Genomic DNA, 19,727 nt, shown 5'->3' on the forward strand with positions numbered 1-19,727 from the left:
CATGAAGCTGTGTCACAGGGTCCTTTCAGGTAAAACCATTATTTAAGGATGTTGTCTTGGGATGTTAAAAAAACGTTGTTTAAGGTACAAGTAAGTAAAAGTTGAAACTGTTAAGTGGGAAAAGAGTAGGAATGGGGAGGGTGAGTAGGAATCCAGCCAGTGGGGCTAAGTATCACTAGCCCAGGCAGGGCAGGTCTCAGCTCCACCTGCCAGGAGAACTGGCCCATCAGCAGACAGAGTGGCAGGAGCATGGCAGGAACCGGGGAGGGCCCTGGGACACAGCAGTTGCCCGACCGGGACGGGAGCCAACCGTAGATGCCACATAGGCTCTGTGGTTGCCCTGTAGAAGCAGTCCTTCCTACCTTGGTTCTCCTTGGTTACTCATCCATCCACCCATCCATCCATCCATGCATCCATCCTTCATCCACTGACCCATCCAACAGTTATTGCCAGGCTCTGTTTGGATCCTGGGGATAATATAACCACAAAGAGCCACAGTCTCTGCCCTTAGGGAGCTTATGTTCTAAAAGAGGGAAAACATTCTAGTTTTTTTAGTTCCTGTCTACTTTTAAAAAGGGTTTGACTTAACTTACAGTGGAAAAATGAGAACATGAAATAGAAGAAAGTCATTAGAAAGGGAAAAGCTAAGTAATTAAGAGGGAGAGCAAGGGGACCATTACATCAGACTTCTAAGGTGAGAAAAGCTACTGCCCTTCAGACACCCTGGCTGGGGTGCTGGGGCGGGGGGGGGGCACCCTCTCACTGCCTGAGGAAAGAAACCACCTGTTTGTTGCAAGAGACAAACTTTTTCTGAATTATGAGAGGTACCTGGGGCCTTTTATGATCTTTGAAAAATGTCTTCAACAGCAGTTTTGCCAAATAAATGCAGAGAATTCCAGATATGGAAGTTTTTATATGGGCTTTATATGAAATATTTGTTAGGAAAATTCTAGAAGGCCAGCGAGGGGCCATACAGGTGTGCAATTTTCTGGAGATGAGGTAGGGAGACCCCTGAGTAAAAGAGGTTTCATTCAGACCTGACTGTTTTGGGCAGAAGTAATGTGATGGGCAGTTAGGGGAAAAAAGCAAAATTTTGTGCAATCATAAATATCACATCTTTATTGTAAAAATTTGGGAAAAAACTGATAGACAAAATAAAACATTTCAATCACTTATAATTCCATCACCCAGGAATACCTTCTGCTAACTTTCTTTGGGCACATATTTCCAGCCATTTTTACACACGCACGCGCGCGCACACACACACACACACACTCTTTAACTGAAGTAAGACCATACTGTTTGACAACTTTCATTTTTAAGAAAAAAATGTATCCCATCTTTCCCTGATAATAATTTTTATACAACCTTATTTGTAAGAGCTGTATAATATCGAACTGTACAGCTGCGCCATTCTTCGTTTACCCTATCCCGTGTGGTTGGACATGAGTCAGAATTGTGGTCTCTAGAGTGTACCAGCAGGGCAGACATTCTGTGCTGTTATTTGGAAGGGGGGCCCTGAGCTTCAGGTCGGGGGACAGAGCTAAAAGCTGAACACCTTGATGGATGTGTAGAGAGGCACCTCCACACACTACTCAGTAGCAAACTCTGAGGCCCTTGAACCACGTGGGGCCGGGCTGGGTTGACAGCCGCACGGTGGTGCGGGCCCGGCTGCTAAACCCATTCCGGTTTACGTGTTGTCTCTCCTCACTGACAGACCACGGCCACCTGCATGCCACTCCAGTACCAGCACTCGGCGTTGCCGACTGCCGCTCGCTCAGTCAGCCAGGGGGATGGAGAAGGCGAAGCCCAGGAGGAGGAGCACAGCAGGCAGCCTACACAAAAATCCGAGTGCTGCTGGGGTAAACAAGTCTGGATTCCCCTGGGTGCACAGACACCTACCCTCCTTCCCCATGAATGAGCCTGAGCTCCGAGCACACACAAAGCCTCTGTGTCTGGCCAAGCAGACGAACGAGGGCGGAGTCCGCCCGAACCTTCCAGCTACCTGCGGGGTCCGTGGTTCCGATGGCAATCCGCTGGAAGGGGAAATGGCCACATGTCTGCAGGGGTGGAAGGGGAAATGGCCACATGTCTGAAGGGGTGGACAGGAAGTAACAGTAGCAGCCACCCCTTGCCTGGAGGGCACAGAGGAAACAAGCCCTCTACTCTCATCCCAAGGCCTGACCAGGGAGTATAGGGTGCAAATGAAACCGCCGCCGTCCCTGCCCTCCACCAGGTTCGCTCCCAAAGGACATCTTTGTATAGGGATGAATACACATGGGGGAATTTACGGATTTACCCGTCAGCAGTTATATCCATCAAAGCCAGCAAGCCCGGGATCCTGGAACTTCTCCCTCCCAAGGCACAAAGGTCAGTTCCCAGCCCAGTCTTCGCTGGCCTCTCTCTTGCCCGCTCACTGCCCACGTTCACCAGAAGCCGCGTTCCAGTTTACGGTGGGCCTGAGCCGGTGGTGACGGCTCGGCTGCCCTCTGCCGTGGGAATGCTGCCCCCTCGTCAGCGGAGGGGGCCGGGCTCTCCGAGGAGGGAAACTGAGTCCGCAATCCAAGGGGCCTTGCTAGTGTTCTCACTCCCTAGGCTGGACCCTTCCGTGTGGTAAGTCGGATTCCCTCCCAAAAGGGGGCAGGGCAGACACAGGCTGCTTCTCCAGCAGGTCACGGGCCCCCAGGCCTGCCCTGTTCCTTGGGGGAGTCTGGGGTGGTGTGATCAGGGCCTGGCCAGCTTCCCAAGGAGGAATTCTTTTCCAGCTTCCAGGGACTTGCTCTGAAAACTGCTGGTCTCTCTATAAGCCGTGTGGGTGTCAGGGCGAGGTCACGGTCCGAGAACTTCACTATCTTCCAGCCTGCTTGATATAAACACACACTAACTTGCCAAGGAGCTCATCTAACTGTTCATTGGGCACCTGCTACCCCCCTGGGGATATGGCGCTGCCAGGACATGGGTCACTGGCCTCCGGAGCCTCATGAGGGAGAGAGCCACTGAATAAATAAATGAATGACACTGAAGCACCACAGCACTGGGGTTGTAACAAAGAGCACAAGTCCTAACGTCAGGCTTGGCTGCCAAAACTTCATTGCCAGCCACAGTCACAACGGCTAATACTGTAATCCAGAACGTACACTCCATAGGGGCAGGGATGTGTGCTGTTTATTCACGGATTTATCCCAGGGACCTAGAACACTGCCTGGCATGGTACACTTACTATTTCTTGGTGAGTGAGTAAATGAACACGGGCGAATGAGGGTACCCGTCAGGTGGCACTCCTCGCTGCAAGGGCTAGGGGCACTCAGGTGTCTACTGACAGTGCTAAGGCCTCTCCTGAGATGCTAAAACAGGGGCCCATGGCTTCCTTGTCTTCTTCCCTAGGGACCACCCCTCTGCTCCAGCTCGGAGAGGCCTGGGCTTCCTCGGACGTGGCTGAGCCGAGGCTGACACGGCCGTGAGAAGCTCTGGTCGCTGTGTGCTGCCTGTGTTATGGGAGGTCACCTGGGGACAGGTGTGCAGGTCCTGTAAAGGAGGCTTATAGCGGCTTCCTGCTGGGCTCAGGGGTGCCTCAGGTCTTGGGAGTGGCATCTTCTTGTGGGTGGGGCACTGTGGTGGCTCATGAGGCTAATGAGCCACAGAGGCCCCATGAGGCCATAGTGTGCACTGTGTATTTATTCTTAGCTTTCATTGCGGTCAAGAAACCAATTTCCCTTAAAAAATATCTGAAGGATGCAAGGAGACAGCTGTCCCTCAGTTTGGTCATGGGGTGCGGGGCACAGCCCAAGGGCGTGAAGGCGGGCCTGCCCAGGAAGACCGCTCTGGGGGCCAAGCAGCCCCCCAATTAGCCATCTTGCGATGAGAACCGTCCCCTGCCCCCCAACTCATCCTCTGAGTACAGGACTACCTACTTCATTTCTGGAAGGAAAAAGATGTTCTGGATTTATTTTGAAGCCAGCTACGTCGTATCTGACCACAGCATATATTCCATGCTCTTATCACCTTGAACCCTGCCACCTCGACAGTAAGTATGACTCACTCCTCTGTTAGTGTGTCCTTTATAGAAAGTTCACATTACAAAACTCCTCAAGGCCGAAGCGTCCCCTCCTGCTGCCTGTTGATCCTTGCCTCTACTGCTCCATCTCGCCTCCTCCCGCCGCCCTCCTGAGGCAGCCAGGCAGCTCGCCGGCCCAGCTTCCAGCTGCTTATCTTCGACCACTCTTCCTCGAGCCCCGCCCTCCTCTGTGGCTCAGGGCAGAAGATGGTACCCGGAGGTCTCCAGGGTGTGGCCAGAATTGCAGGATGCTCTGTCTGGACTAGGTGGTACTCTTTGGAAAGTTGGAGCTACAAGTTGAAAACCAGGGGACTTTACATACAAATCTAGATTTGCAGCTTCTTGTGGAACCATCCAGGCCCATGTTCCCACCGGGCAGGTCCGGCCTTTTCCACACAGCGAAGCAGGGCACCGATTCCCAGGCCTGCCCCCACGGTGGGCCCCTACAGTTCTCACTGTACTCGCACACTGTTTCCCTCCTGGGATAGTCCCATTTCCCAGAACCTACATCTCCATCAAATGTGGGAAGACAAGCAGAATCAAAGAGGGCGAGGTGGTTTTTCTTGGCCCGGCCTGCCTCACTAGCTACAGGCATCTGAGTTTGTGTGGCCTGCTTTCCAGGAGGACGGTGGCCTCTAGGGCAGATGGGTCCTTGCTCTGGACAAAAAGGTGGTCAGTCTGACTCTGTGAGGAGCCAGGTGGGGTGGCCTTGCTTGGGAAGACATGGTCAGTGTTGATGTGCTTTACTAACATAACACCACTGCAGGGTGGTAGATATAGACACACTGGACAGGCCAGGGTGGCTGAATGCAGCATCCATTTGGGCTCATTGGGCTGCTCAGACACAACTCAGGGAGACCCTAAAATCGGGTCCAAAGTTGCCCAATGCCAACCCGTAGGCAAAATCTTTAGTGAGCACAACTTGCTGTACCCATGAAGTCCAGCCATGCCCGGAGAGCCCTATGGACTCTGAGCCTGCAACAGCAACGCTGCTTGAGTGTGTACTCTCCCAGTGCCTGGCGGTCCGGTCTTGAGGACGCCTCCTGAGGTGACCTCCAAGGTCCCTGCCAGCTCTACTTCCCTTAAGGTTCTGGGATTCCAAAAAACAGGGGTCACTTAATGCCAGAACAAGTATGAACACAGCCTAAGAGGCCTGCTCATCTGATTTTTTCACATGACCTAAATTTACTTCCTTTTTGTTACAAGAGTAATTTTTTATTTAAAATCAATTTAGGTAACCTAGTATATTGTTAGTTTCAGGGGTAGAATTTAGTGATTCATTGGTTGCATACAACGCCCAGTGCTAATTACATCACGTGCCCTCCTTAATGCCCATCGCCCAGTTACCCCATCCCCCCCCCCAACAACCCTCAGTTTGTTTCCTAGGGTTAAGAGTCTCTTATGGGGACGCCTGGGTGGCTTAGTCGGTTAAGCATCTGCCTTCAGCTCAGTTCATGACCCTGGAGTCCTGGGATCGAGTCCCATATCTGGCTCCCCGCTCGGCAGGGAGCCTCCCTCTCCCTCTGCCTGCAGCTCCCGCTGCTTGTGCTCTCTCTGACAAATAAATAAATAAATAAAATCTTAAAAAAAAAAAAAAGAGTCTCTTATGGTTTGCTTCCCTTCTCTATTTCAACTTTTCCTTCCCTTTCTCTATGTTCATCTGTTTTGTTTCTTAAATTCCACATGAGTGAAATCTATGGTATTTGTCTTTCTCTGACTTATTTCACTTAGCATAATACACTCTAGCTCCAACCACATCGTTGCAAATGGCAAGACTTCATTCTTTTTGATGACTAATATTCCATTGTATAAATTTACTTCTTGAAATGTGTCCCTTTTTGGTTAGATGTTTTGGGGAGGCAGACAATCTCTGCTTTATTCATAGAAACCTATTATCATGGATCACCACTAGGAAGATGCATTCATTGCCTTCTCTATCCCTTTTTTTATTTTTTATTTTTTTTAAAGATTTTATTTATTTATTTATTTGAGAGAGAGAGAATGAGAGAGAGAGAGCATGAGAGGGGGGAGGGTCAGAGGGAGAAGCAGACGCCCCGCTGAGCGGGGAGCCCGATGTGGGACTCGATCCAGGGACTCCAGGATCATGACCTGAGCCGAAGGCAGACGCTTAACCAACTGAGCCACCCAGGCGCCCTCTATCCCTTTTTTTAAAGAGGGGTGGGGGAGAGGGAAAGACAGAATCTTAAGCAGGCTCCACACACAGCACGGAGTCTGACCTGGGGCTTGATCTCATGACCCTGAGACCATGACCTGAGCCGAAATCAGTTGCTCAAGTGACTGAGTCACCCAGGTGACCCGCGTTCTCTATCCTAAACCATGAAACCTTCATGAGTACCCAGCAACCAGCCAGACAAGGTGGCGTTGCCTCTCCGTTACCTGCCCGTGATGCTACAATGGGCTCTCAGTACCTGCATTGCCTTGACTTCTGGGAAGTCCCCGGCAGAAATCTGGTATTCTCGCTGCAGCTGAAGGTAGATCTCTGGCAATCTGCTGATAAGCTCTCTCTTCTTGTTTTCCTTTCCGAATACACTCGGCATCTCCTTCTTCAGGTGGCTGATAATGTAGGCATGTACCTGAAGGGGCATATGTCAGTAAGGACATGCTATTTAGAACTGCACCAGAAAGATAAACAGGAAGGCGTCCTAAATGTATCATAACACATAACAGGTGCCTGTGCAGGGCCATGGCCCTCCGGACAGAAGAGCGAGGATCAGGGGGCTGGGGGGCTACGTTACAAAACTGCTTCTGGGCGTCTAGAATGTGAAGTACATGAAGGACCCCAAGTGGTGCTGTCTACAGGTGCCTGGAAAGAGGGTTCTGCCCTCCCGGGCCGAGTCCGAGCTCCAGAGAGAGCTGGCCTGGGTGTCGGGTTTAAGAGCTGGAGCAGAGGTAGGTGGTGGCCAGAACCACAGGAGTGGTTGAGACCACCGAGGGAAAGTGGGCAGAGAAAACCCCACCAAGAAGGACCAGGAGGGGGAGTGGGCTGTGACAGATAAAGCCTGTGGGGAAGAAGGGCCAGGAAGAGGTGACACCTGAGTTGGGCCCCGAAGACTGGATGTGAGGGAGGGCTGTGGCCATCCAGGAGAGTGGAGAGCGCAGATGGTGGTGTGGAGGTAACACACTGCAGGCCCTATTTGGGGCAGGGCCATGTATGTGGCTGTGGCACATCTCAGAAAGTAGGGAAGGCAGACTGCTGTGGGGGCCAGGAGCCGATGGAGAATTAGAATGAGCCTCCACTAACCTCCTGTGGTGCTGATGAAGGTTCTGGGAGACCAGGGGCCAGCACAGTGCCATGAGCTCCCTGCTTTGGAAGCGGGCCGGTGGCTGGGGATAGGGTGGGGCGACTGACTCGGGCAAGGTCTCTGGCACTGAGCCGTGCCGAGTCTGTGCAGGGAGCAAGAGGGGTGGGTGGGGCCTGGGCAGAAAGACCTTAGTTCTGGTGATTAACCAGAAGACCTAAAGAAAGTTTCAGCAGGGCCGGGGCCCGGGAGCACCAGGAAACGAAACTGGAGGCTGATGCAAATGGCTGATCTGACGTAAGTGGCTAATCTGCATGGAAATCTGTGCCCGGTGAACAGGGAGATGAAAATTCCTGTAACCTCTCCGTGGAGAGTTTGAACCCCAGGATCTCTATAGACGGTATGGAGGTCCTTTCTGCACCAGACCAGCTGTGTGGGACTAGGCCAGACGGCAGAAGCTCCCTCTGGGACAGGGACCCCCAGTACACGAAGGGGAAACTCCAGACACCCGGATCAGCTGGCCGTAGCAGGCCAGGGACTGTCACTGGAGAGGTGGTGAACCCTGCTGCGGTGGGCTCTGCTTGGCTGTGTCACCCCCTTCCTCAACATTTCCACTCTTCTGCTGATTTCCAACTTTAGGACGTGAAGAAATATTTGTTACAAAAGTTCTCTTTGTATGCCAGAATTCTATAGAGTCATTTAGAAGTCAAGAAAATAAAATGGGAATGGATGAAAAACAGAACAGCGATGACAAAAAGAAAACGACTAGGCAGCTATGGAAGATCCTTTGTTAAAGAAAACAGACTTCTATAATCTTGTGGAAGAATGGAAATTGAATAAACGGGGTAAGCAGAGACATCCTCTACCTCAGCTGAGAGCCTCTGTGTATGGACCCACACTGGGCACAGCCCAGAACATTCTGCTAAGATCTGAAACCTAAAATAAGTGTGTAACGTAAACGCAGACGGGCTCGGACCAGATGATGTGAAAGGGAGGTGTCGAAACCTCTCTGTCACTAGTACACTTATTTACCTATTTTTCAAATTAAAACAACTTAAATCATTTATATGATTCTTTGAGAAAGGGAAACCCCAAATTTGGGAATGCTTTATTTAGAGTGTCAGACTAACTGCATTCCTGAGGATATGATGAATACGTGGTAAGACTAGCAATTTCCTTGCCTTGGACAGTGAATGCCTGGCTTGGTTTGGTGGGGCTGGGGAGGGTATTGTATCGCACAGAAGGACTTGGAGGGGCTGCCGACCTCAATTGGGAGAACCAGCAGCCACTAGCTGTCTTTGTGTCATTTCCAGGTGCTCCTGAAACTTCTGGACTGGGCCAGTGGATCCCTCTCCCTTCCATACTCAGGCCTGCCCTGCGCTGGAGCCAGCCCCAACTGAAGCAGGAACTCCCAAGCTGCTTAGTCTCCTATCTACAAGGGTTTTTACTAAACCCCCACCCCCAGAGCCCAGGCCTGGGGCAGCTGCCGGACCCCTGCAGGGCTTTCCAAGACTCCCTCACTGCCTACTAATGTGGACCCTTTGAGTTGCCAGGCCTGTGCTCAGGGAAGGCTGACTCCCCACACAGCCACCGGCTGCACTAGGATTGGCACTCAGTTTCTGAACACTGCCTGGTGCCCAGGGGCCTGCATTTCTTGGCCTGACTGCAGGTGATGTGCACCTGCCACAGCTCTCCACCACGGCCTGGCACCTGCTCCCTCATCGCAGCCCTCACGGTGTTCTTTGGTTGGTGACCAAGACTGCTAGATGGTGGGCTACCCTCGGACACCAGGCCTCCGGTGCCCTAACAGAATCTGGGCCTCAATTCCTTCCTCCTTCCACCCTGCCTGGCACTCTCTGAGTCATGACCCTCAGGGGCCCTGCTCATGTTGCAGGCTGCTCTCAGCCTCAGCCTCCACTTCCAGAAAGTTCCACCGGCCTGTTTGGTGGGAGTCTCCTATTGTGCTGTCTCTGCCTCCCCACCCCCTCCTGCCCCTCCATGGGCATCCTGGCAATAACCCAGGGTCAGACACGATGTATGGGCCCTGCCTTTAAGAAGCTTATCGAGTTACAAGGTAAATTATAATCCTTAGAACCATGGAACATTACATCTGGAAGGGACCCCCGTCCCTTCTAATTGCACTTCTGGTTCCAGGAAATTCACATGACTTACACAAGGTCACACAGCCACTTTGTGTGGGTGAGGCAGAGCTGTCACTAGCATTCAACTGACTCATTCCTGTCCTTACAGAGTTAATTGCTCTCTGTGGGGATGCATTAAAAAATCTTACCAAAGGGGCGCCTGGGTGGCTCAGTCATTGAGCGTCTGCCTTTGGCTCAGGTCATGGTCCCAGGGTCCCGGGATCGAGCCCTGCATCAGGCTCCCTGCTCAGTGGGAAGCCTGCTTCTCCCTCTCCCACTCCCCCCTGCTTGTGTTCCCTCTCTCGCTGTCTCTCTCTGTCAAATAAATAAATAAAAATCTTAAAAAAAAAAAAAAAACAACTTACTAAAGCTGTTGAAAATCTGGAACTGAAAATGAACTGTGTCCTACAGAAAATCAGCGTGGAAAACTGTGACTTGATGGGTTTTGATTGTCCCTAAGTCCCAGGGACACTGTGGGAAGGTCATTTAGAACTTTGATTGTCCCTAAGTCCCAGGGACACTGTGGGAAGGTCATTTAGAACTTTGATTGTCCCTAAGTCCCAGGGACACTGTGGGAAGGTCATTTAGACCTCCATTTAGAGTCTCTTTCCCCATATGAAAAAAACGCATATATTATGGCACATACCCCTATGAACACCACGTAGGATGTGGGTACAGACAGCAGTCTTCTGGCAGGATGGCACCTTGTAATTTTCTAAAGACTCTTGGTAAACAGATGGGACAGCCTGGAGGCACATTCCTGCCCTTCTGTGTCAAAGAAGTTTTTCCAGATAAACACAGGACTGAGGGCCAGACCAGGCGATGGTCCCTGGGGAAGCAGGTGGACACAATCTAAGACAAGACCTTTTGTTCTTTATAATGAAAGAAGACTAATTGAGAAGAAGGGAGACAGGAAAGACAAGAGGGAAGAGAAAGGGGGGAAGGGGGAGGCTGATGAGACCCAGCGCTGGAAGGCCAGGGTCAGGCCCTGCCCCCACTGCCCACTTGCTGAGCAACGCCGGGTGACTCGAGTCCCCCACCTCCGCCTACTCACACACAAACTGGAAACGACAACTCTGACCTCACAGGGTTGCTAGGATGAGAATCAAAAGAGAGCACGGATTTGGATGTACTGGGACGAGGAGTAAAAATGTTCCTTTTTATTGCCTAATGGCCAAAGACCCACAGTCGGAGGGTTAGTAATGCCAGAGAAGGCTTGTGGTTTAGTTCTTACTAAATAATGAATAAACTCGTACCGAATTATTAATAGTTACTGAAAAAATTAATAAGCTCTATGTATTTGAATAGTAGTATGATGAATCTGGGTCCCAAGCGCTTCATTCACAAGTAAGTGACATTGAACCCTGGGGGCTTTTGAATATTCTTATCTTGTCCAATTCACCCTTTCTCTCGTATAAAACTGGGAAAGCCCTAACTCATCCAATGCTGGTGATTCGGGCTAGGTCAAATGCATCACAATGTCAGTTTCTCTCTGGGCTAATAACACAATGAGCAGAAAGAGATATCCTTCCCTATAAATGAACATGAATTTATATCTAGTTAACATACATATTCTGCTACAATCTCATTAACTGTGCCCAGTGACAAGTGTTCGTACATACCCAAGGCGGAGAAGCATGTACTCAGAGTGATACTGGATGTATCCACCCTGGGCATGGAGGGCAGCCCCAGACAGCGAGTCCTGAAAGCTTCCATTGCTCATGGTCAGTAGGAGTGGAAATCCTCATAGGATTTAGATATTGGGGAGCAGTTTGGGGGGATTCAGGCTGGGGGAACATGGTTCTACACTATGCCATCTCAACTGCAAGTTAACCCAACCTGTTGGGAGACCTGCGTCTTTGGAGGCCCAGCTAGAAACTTGCACCGAGCATTTAACATTAAGAGATCAGCACATTTTAAAAGTGGGTTTATGATGATATATATATAAAAAAAATCAGTTAACGAGGTAGAGACCCAGAAGGTGGGGTCAGCCGCTGTAGAAGGATCCTCACACCTGAGCCTGGGCCCATTTGGTGAATTACAAAACATCTAACTTCTCCACAGAAGGAATTGGCAGTGCAGACAGACCGGAAAGCTAGGCTCTGCGCTTTGCATGTGACTGGTGGAGAACACGCTTTGAAGACAAAACTGAATGCCACAGACCTAGGGTGGATGCTGAAAATCCCTGACCTCTCCTTTTCTTTCTCATTTTTAGCTGTTCCTTCCTCAAATGTTGACTCATTTTTTGTTGAGTGAAGATCGCTAAAGGGGTGGGAAACTTTCCTACTCTTGGGCAACGTTTACAAAGGGTGGAGTCCTCACTATTTTTGTTCGTTTATTCCATTAAGTACTCTTATTTGGGGTTTGTTTGTAAGAGCCTAATTTCCTCAATTTGGCTATTTTAGTGATAGCTGAATAAAAGTAAATGACATTTTCTAAACGCTTTTTTGGGCTTTCCCAAAACTGCCTAAAGAATCATGAAATGAACCTTGATTAGCACCTTAGATTATAAATCGTCTTCAAAAAAGGATGCCTACTGATATCATTAAGATGCAATCTTTGAGGTTAACCAAAAAACCCACTCTGAAGTTTTCTTGTTCCTTGAAATACAGAGAGTTGTGAAAAATATATAGAAAAATGGAAAAAGAAGGGAAATTATTAAATTTCAAGAGATCTTTGGTAAGAGTGCCATTTTTCAATTATTAAAGTGTCATTTTTATGGTATCTTGAGCTTGATCACCGCAGAACCTGGCAGGATATTAGCAACAGGACATACATGCTTTACTTCTGGAAGGGATGTGAATTCTGCCTAATTAAGGTGTTCTATAAATTAGACACACTCCATACCCCAACTCGATCTGACACCTCCTAGGTGACATCTAAAAACTTATCCTTTGCATGTCTGTCAGCTTGATAAACCTCTAAACTTTGCAGGGTTCCTGTGGATAAACAATTTCATAGAATACACAGAATGACAGATGAACGCAAAAAGCAACAGTGAGAAGCTACAGATGCTGTCCACTCTGCACTTCAGATGAGTGCTCTCCAGACCAAGGAGCCAAACTAACTAAGGTCCGAATTTATATTTTGCAACTCACAGGCTGTGAGGCGTTGGGCAAGTTGCTTCACCTCTCTGAGCTTCAGTTCCCTTGCATGAGAAACAAAGATAATGCCCAACTTTGTGCACAGTTATGGACTGGATCAGATGAAATAACACATGTAATACACATCGTAGAGCTTCTGGAACACGGCAGACCCTCAGTAAGGGTTGGCTTGCAAAAGCAACCCTGGATCAAGAGAAATAAAGATCAGTATGCCAAAATCAAGGAGCATTTTCATGCAATATAAATACCACAAAGAGAAAAACTTGGGTGACTCCTTGTCCGTTTAAGCAACAAATTCACAAATGGCCATAAAGTGGCAGATGGTGTGAAGCAGATGACATCGGTTAGTAGCTAAGGCCTTTGTGCTGAGTTCTGCTCCTTCTTTGCCCGAGCCTCTGTGTGCTGTCCCCCTGTGCAGGATGGTACTGCCCCCGGGAGCACCCTGGCACTGAGAAGCTCAGGCTGGAAACATCCATACTTCAAACATTTTCTTTTATGAAAAGGAACAAGCCAGATACTATTCTTAGGAAGAAAAAAAAAAAAAAAGACAAGCTTTTTTCCTAGACATAAGCTCAGCAAGTTGCCGCCTCTGCCCCCTCCCCCACCCTGCACCCCTATCCCCTGCATCAGCACAAGGGCTTTCATTATTCCCACTGTCAGGACAGAGCAGCATTCTGTGGCCATGCTGGTCCATCCGTTCAGAGGGCCTAACGCTCAAGGAGGGCAGAGAAGTCCCAAGGCGCTTGGCACTCCCTGTGAACTCTCTGCTCTTTATTTACTTCTATGACCAAATACAGCTGCGCCTTGAGTCACTAGGCCTTCAGCAGTGACTGGTAAAGTAGAAATGTCCATGGGCATTTATAAATAGCTCCAAGACAATCTTGAAATCTACAAAGGCTAGCAGAGGATTCACCCACTTGGTTATAGAATAAGGTTGGGAATCGTGGACCCTGAAGTGTGAGTTCAGATATATCAGCTGAAGAAGAGAAATACCACACGCCAAGGGGCTACCAAAGGGGCGAAAGCAGACTTCCTGCCACCGAGCGTTAGGCCCGGGACTAGCGCATGAGAGAAATCACTTCAGGAAAGCTGCAAGTAAGTGGATTTACAAACTGATTAGCATGACCTACGGCCTTGTAGAAAAAATGGTGGTAGGGCGCCTGGGTGGCTCAGATGCTTAAGCGTCTGCCTTCGGCTCAGGTCATGATCCCAGGGTCCTGGGATCGAGTCCTGCGTCGGGCTCCCTGCTCCTTGGGAGCCTGCTTCTCCCTCTGCCTCTCTCTCTCTCTCTCTCTGTCTTTCATGAATAAATAAATAAAATCTTAAAAAAAAAAATGGTGGTAGCTCCAGAGAGGAACCAGTCTGGACCAGGAAGACAGGATAAAGAATGGTACCTCACAGGGGCACCGTGACTGCAGATCAGCCAGGCGAGACAGGAGTATGTGTGAGCATGCACCGGGATGCAAGGTGAGCAGAGGGCAAAAGAGCAAATGGGGGTCCTGTCTGTGGGGCTAGAGACAGACGGCGCCGGGCGTCTCTTTGGATACAGGAGTGATGCTGCTGGGTGAGCGCGCTGGCACGAAGACGGAGGCTGCTGGGCAGCAACGAGGAGCTGTGAGAAGGCCGACTGCCTGTCCAGTAGCCAGCCACGCTCAGCGAAGCCCTCCCTGCCTCCCCCAGCCAGACCCCCTCCTCAGAGCATGGTGTCCACACCCCACTCAGCACACAGCTCATCATTCTGTAATGGGGGCTTGGGGGCCTCTCCTCCTCCTCTGCCAGCTAGGCTCCCCAGCCCTGGCCCTGGTGCTTAGCAAATGGGGCCTGCATGAGGCAGAGTGGTGGCGGATTCCAGAAGGCTGGCCTGCTGGACCCCAGGGCCAGACCGGAAGTCACTCTGTGCAGCAAGAGTATAAGGGAGGAGACACGGTTTCTTTGCCACCAGAAGACGAAGGGGAAGTACACTGCCCTCCCTTCCCGACCAGGGTGCCAGTGGATTTGGCAAGGCAGGCCTTTGGACTGGTTTTAGCTGATGCAACAAGGCGCAGGGCTAGGCTGAGCGCAGGAGTGCTGTCTTTTCGTTCAAGTTTTGTTACTCGTGGATTAGGTGACCCTGCAGAGATTGCTTATTCTACCTCGTCCTTCCAGAATTAGGGAGTGGATAGACCTCTGGCTTCCAAATGTGGCTGATTATCAGAATCACCTGGGGAGCTTTACACACACACACACACACACACACACACACACTCACATGCACAGACTCACATACACACATGCAGACATGCACACACACGAATCAGAAGCTCTGGGGCAGGGCCCGGGAATTTACATTGGTTCAAGCTCTTGGGTGCTTCTGATGATCCTTGACACCAGACAAACTCTGGAGGCACTTCCAGCTTTAGAGGAATATAGGATTTTGTGAAAGGTGCACACAGCTTTTAAAAAAACATTTTTTTTCCCTACACTTATTCTTAGAGGAGTCATGCCCTTTTCTCTCTTCAGAGATGTGAAAGAATCAAGGACAGTGCTTGAGGATGGCCAGCAGATGAGCACTCACCCCGCCAGGTACATACCCCTGGGGCTGCCGAAAGGCTCAGCTGTGAGGTGGAGAAGCCCAGAGCCACAGCGGGCATGTTGCGGGCACCCACCCAGTGTGGGGTGCGCCACAGCCTCCAAAGAAGCGCACTCAGTGCGTCAGGCTGAGCCCGCCTTCCTCCTGGGGCAGCTCTGGCCCCAGTGACAGTGGACACTGGGTTCTGTGCCTTAGGCACAGGGTGACTAGTGGTGGCATCTCAGCACCCTAATGGTCCCACCAACACGACCTCTCTGGCTCGGCTGGCTACATTCTCCTTGTCCTAAGATAATAGCAGCTTCCAGGTGGTGAGTGCATCGATCCCTCCCTGTGTGCCCCGCAAGCGAGGTCACACGAACCTCACAAGCATCCTATGACATGCTCTTACTAGCTCTATTTTACAGATTAGAAAACAGGTTTGGAAAGGCTGAATCATCTGCCAACGATCACAGAGTAGGAGCCAGAATCTAAACAAGCATACTGATCTTGAGGCTCTCTTCTTAAACTTCCACTTTCCATTCCCTAGGGCACCTGGAATGGAACCTCCCGCACCCCCACCTTCCCTTAGAGAGGAGAGAGTGGGAAGGGTCCCCTGCTGCCCAGGGTGTCTCCTTGGCTCACCTTGGCCAGCCTCGCTCGCTTGATGAGGTCGTTGAGTTTGCGCACGGCCGCCTTCTGGGGAAGGCTCTGGATGTCTCTGAAGAGGTCCTGGGCCTCGGCCTCGAAGAGGCGGCGGTTGTCAGTGTTCTGCAGGGGCTGTGCCCAGAAGGAGCCAATGTAGACACGAAGCACCTCGGGTGTGTTGATGACCTTGCCCAGGGACCACATGAGGGCCCCGTAGACGCGCATCAGCTGCTGTGTGTCCACTTGGTCGGCCTTGTTCAGCACCACACGAATCTTGTCGTCCTGGCCCCGGAAGGCCTTGATGGCCTCCGAGAACTCGTCTGAGATGTCCAGTTTGTGAGCATCGAAGAGCAGGATGATCCTGTCCACACGCTCTGCGAACCACTGCAGGACCTGGCAGAAGTCATAGCCTAAATGGAGAGGAGGGCACGTCAGTGTGGCTGATGCTCAGGGCTGGGGACGTGCTGGTGCGCTGGCGGCTGCCAAGGACAGAGCGCCACCTCCAAGGACGCAATGGAGGCCTCATGGCCTGCAAATCACTTCAGATGAGCCCCCTAGGGCTGGATGCATTCAGGAGTTAATGCTGAGGATCCCAGGAGCCCTTCCCTGGGGAGAAACAGGGCCTGAAAAGGTGCGCATGACCATTCTGATCGGACGTCACTTACTTCTGGATCTGTGATTTCATTTAGTACCCACGAGTCTCCTACTTCCCCTGGTACAGTCCTTGGGATTGATGGCAAATTTGATCAATGGCTCTGTAAAACCACAGGCCCTGGGTCAAAAGTTCTCCCTTCTGCTAAAGGCTCGCTTTTTGGAAAGAAGCAGAGGTGGAGAAGGAAGAAAACCTAGGGGTCGCTTGGGGTAGTGCCCAGTAAGCATAACAAAAGAGGAATTGTCTTCTCTTACCCTAAGTGTTTAGGGCTTAAGGATGCCAAATGTTGACCTGCCCCCAAACTGTGACCAATATTTATCATTTGGACTATTTATATCTTAAGTAAGTTGTAAATATTTTTAAAAAATCATGTCTCACAGCCATTGTGTGAAGTGGTCTCTTGCCAATTTCATTTTAAAAAATGGCCAGGCCCACAACAAATTGTTTAGTTTGCTTTGGCTGCATGCCAATATGCTCTAAACCATGCAGCTCTGTAAACACTCCTCACCGGCCATGGTCAAGGCCTGTTTCGGGCCTGCCCCTGGGGAGGCAGAGGCCCGCAGAAAGCAAACAAGAGAGGACCAGTCCCACAAGGTTTATTTTTAATCTCTAGGCTATGAGTGATTAGCTGTGGGCTCAGGCTCGGCGCAGCCCAATTAGAGCCAAGATGGTACCTTTCTTGACTTCTACTTTAGTCCTATCACCCCTTTTTTATAGATCTTGAGAACTTCCAAACACACATAAAGGTCTAGAAAATAATATGATGAATGCTGATAGGCTCACATCACATAACTTTAATAAATTTTGACCTTTGGCCTTTTTGCCTCAGATGCTTTGAAGAATTTAAATGTACTTTATTTATATAACAAAATTCCATAGAGCAGTGAGGATGAATTAGATTTTCACTTGTCAACACAGGCAAATCTCCAAAAGACTGGTGAGCGAAAAGTCAGTTTCAAAAGGATATATCCAGCATGATAACATTCACGTAAAACGTTAAAAAAAACAAAGCAATACTCAAGAGCCAACAGATACATACGACATCACAAATACAAAAATATTAACGCTAATTTTGGAATACTGGTCAACTCTGAGCGTTCTAAGGTAGACGAGAAAGCATCTAGAGAATGATCTATTTTCAAAAATAAAGGGGGTCGATGGACTGAAGTTTCTATAAATTTGCAGAACAGGTGTAAAGGGAGTAGTTGAAGAACAAAAGGATTTAGACACAATTTTAATAAAGAACATGAAACATTCCAAAAATGCTGAAATCCCCTGTGGACCCTTCCTCAAGCACTCTCCCCAGAGGAAAGCACCGCCCTTGAACATGGTGTTTATCGTCATTACATGTTTGTGTGTTTCCCGTTCATACTTCTCACTTCTCTATTCTGTCTCACGGTGGCACTCCCTGATTCCCTGGGGACAGGTGGGCAAAGGTAGTTGTCAGAATGTGGGCCAGAGTTTATTTTCATCACGATCAGCAGTCAGGTGAGAACAGAAGAAAATCAAAGACCTGTTGCATGGGGTTGCACAGCAGTATGTAAAGATTCAGAGTCCAGATTTCACTCTGAGTTCTGTCCCTGCAGGGCCAGAACAAACTGCCTCCCAAGGTGCTTCTGTCATTCCAGACTGATTTGGGTCCATCAGATAGTCCCAGACTCTGGGTAGGAGATCCTCAGCAGATGAATGATGGTGCTGTGTCCTGGGAGCCAGGAAGATGTTTTAGAACTGACCACCAGAAAGACCTGCATGTGGGCACTGGAGTGGACATGAGTTGAGTTTGCTGGACACCCTTCCTATTGGATGAGAGGTCCCATATGGGCCATAGACGCTGAAAGTGTAGCAGACAGTCCCTTACCCTACTCATTGCCAGATTGGGGTACAGACAGGTGATCTAGAACCAGAGAATCATCTCCTCCCACCAGATGGGGTTGTTGAATCTTGAGGGAATGATGCAAAGTCATAGGGAAAATGAGAATTTCTTTCTTTCTTTTTCTTTCTTCCTTCCTTCCTTCCTTCCTTCCTTCCTTCCTTCCTTCCTTCCTTCCTTTCTTTCTTTCTTTCTTTCTTTCTTTCTTTCTTTCTTTCGTTCTTTCTTTCTTTCTTTCTCTTTCCTTCTTTCTTTCTTCCTTCCTTCCTTTCCTTAAAAAAAGATTTTATTTATTTGAGAGTGAGTGAGTAAGCGAGTGAGAGAACTATAGGGGGGAGCTGCAGAGGGAGAGGGAGAAGCAGACTCCCAGATGAGCAGAGAGCCAGACTCAAGGCTCAATCCCAGACCTCTGGGATCACGACCTGAGGCCAAGGCAGATGCTTAACTGACTGAGCCACCCAGGTGCCCTGAAAAATGAGAATTTCCTCATGGCAGAGGTGCTGAATTGAGAGTCCAGTGGTGGTGGCTTCCTAACCTAGTTTTTCAGACTAGCTTTCCAACCTATCCATTAATTCTGTGAACAACTGGATTTTCGGGGGGCGCCTGGGTGACTCAGTCATTAAGCACCTGCCTTCGGCTCAGGTCATGATCCCAGGGTCCTGGGATCGAGCCCCGCATCGGGCTCCCTGCTCCGTGGGAAGCCTGCTTCTCCCTCTCCCACTCCCCCTGCTTGTGTTCCCTCTCTCGCTGTGTCTCTCTGTCAAATAAATAAAATCTTTAAAAAAACAAAACAAAGCTGGATTTTCTGAAAATTTCCTTTTCTGCTTACCTCAGAATCAGTTTCTCTGGTTTGCTACCAAGAACCATGATTGGTGAATAACTTTCCCCACATCAGAAATACTCTTACAGTCAGTGCCAAAAGACTTTTGGCACCCCCATTGCTGTCAGCACCTGCACATGTTCAAATTCAGCCACGGAGACATGAATCTTTTCCTCCAAGGACCACCCAGGTTGAGTGGTGGGCCTCGACAGTACCTGTATTTAAACTTTCACTTAAATTTGGGTTTCTCATAGTTATTTTAAATGTCTTTTTAAAAGATGTCACTCCAATGCGTCACTGAAATAAAAAAGTTAGTGGGAACAGAGCTGCCAGATATAAGTTTACTATAAGTGAGGTCATTACTCATCTCTGGAGGAATGGCCACATGTCTGTATTTTCTTGTTTTAAAGTAACTAGGAGAACTTAAAGTTTAAGAAGTACAGGTAGATACAACTGTGTTCTGTTTGTCATTGAGCAGGTGTAAGGAATTATTTGTTACACATTAGGGAGTATAATCAAAGGTAAAAAAAAATCACCAAGTGTCTCAGGAGAAAGCAAAGAATTACCACAGCTGGGAGAGGTTGGTCTGCTCATTTTTTTTCAAACACAGTTGTTGTTATTAGTATTTTACCA

At 49.4% G+C, this 19,727-nt stretch overlaps 1 protein-coding gene across 1 annotated transcript in view; it reads right to left on the reverse strand.

The window, feature by feature from the left end:
- EHD4 (EH domain containing 4) overlaps nucleotides 1-19,727 on the reverse strand; it is a 76,124-nt gene that overhangs the window by 4,610 nt on the left and 51,787 nt on the right. Inside the window, exons 4-5 of the mRNA XM_025883554.2 lie at nucleotides 15,750-16,162; nucleotides 6,484-6,648 (exon numbers count right to left, since the gene is read on the reverse strand). Of these exons, the coding sequence (XP_025739339.1) occupies nucleotides 6,484-6,648; nucleotides 15,750-16,162 (578 nt within the window). The remainder of the gene's footprint in view (nucleotides 1-6,483; nucleotides 6,649-15,749; nucleotides 16,163-19,727) is intronic.

Source organism: Callorhinus ursinus, unplaced genomic scaffold (genome assembly GCF_003265705.2).
Source record: "Callorhinus ursinus isolate GAN/ISIS: 27379988/994484 unplaced genomic scaffold, GSC_fseal_2.0 scaffold25, whole genome shotgun sequence".
NCBI classification, from domain to species: Eukaryota; Metazoa; Chordata; class Mammalia; order Carnivora; family Otariidae; genus Callorhinus; species Callorhinus ursinus.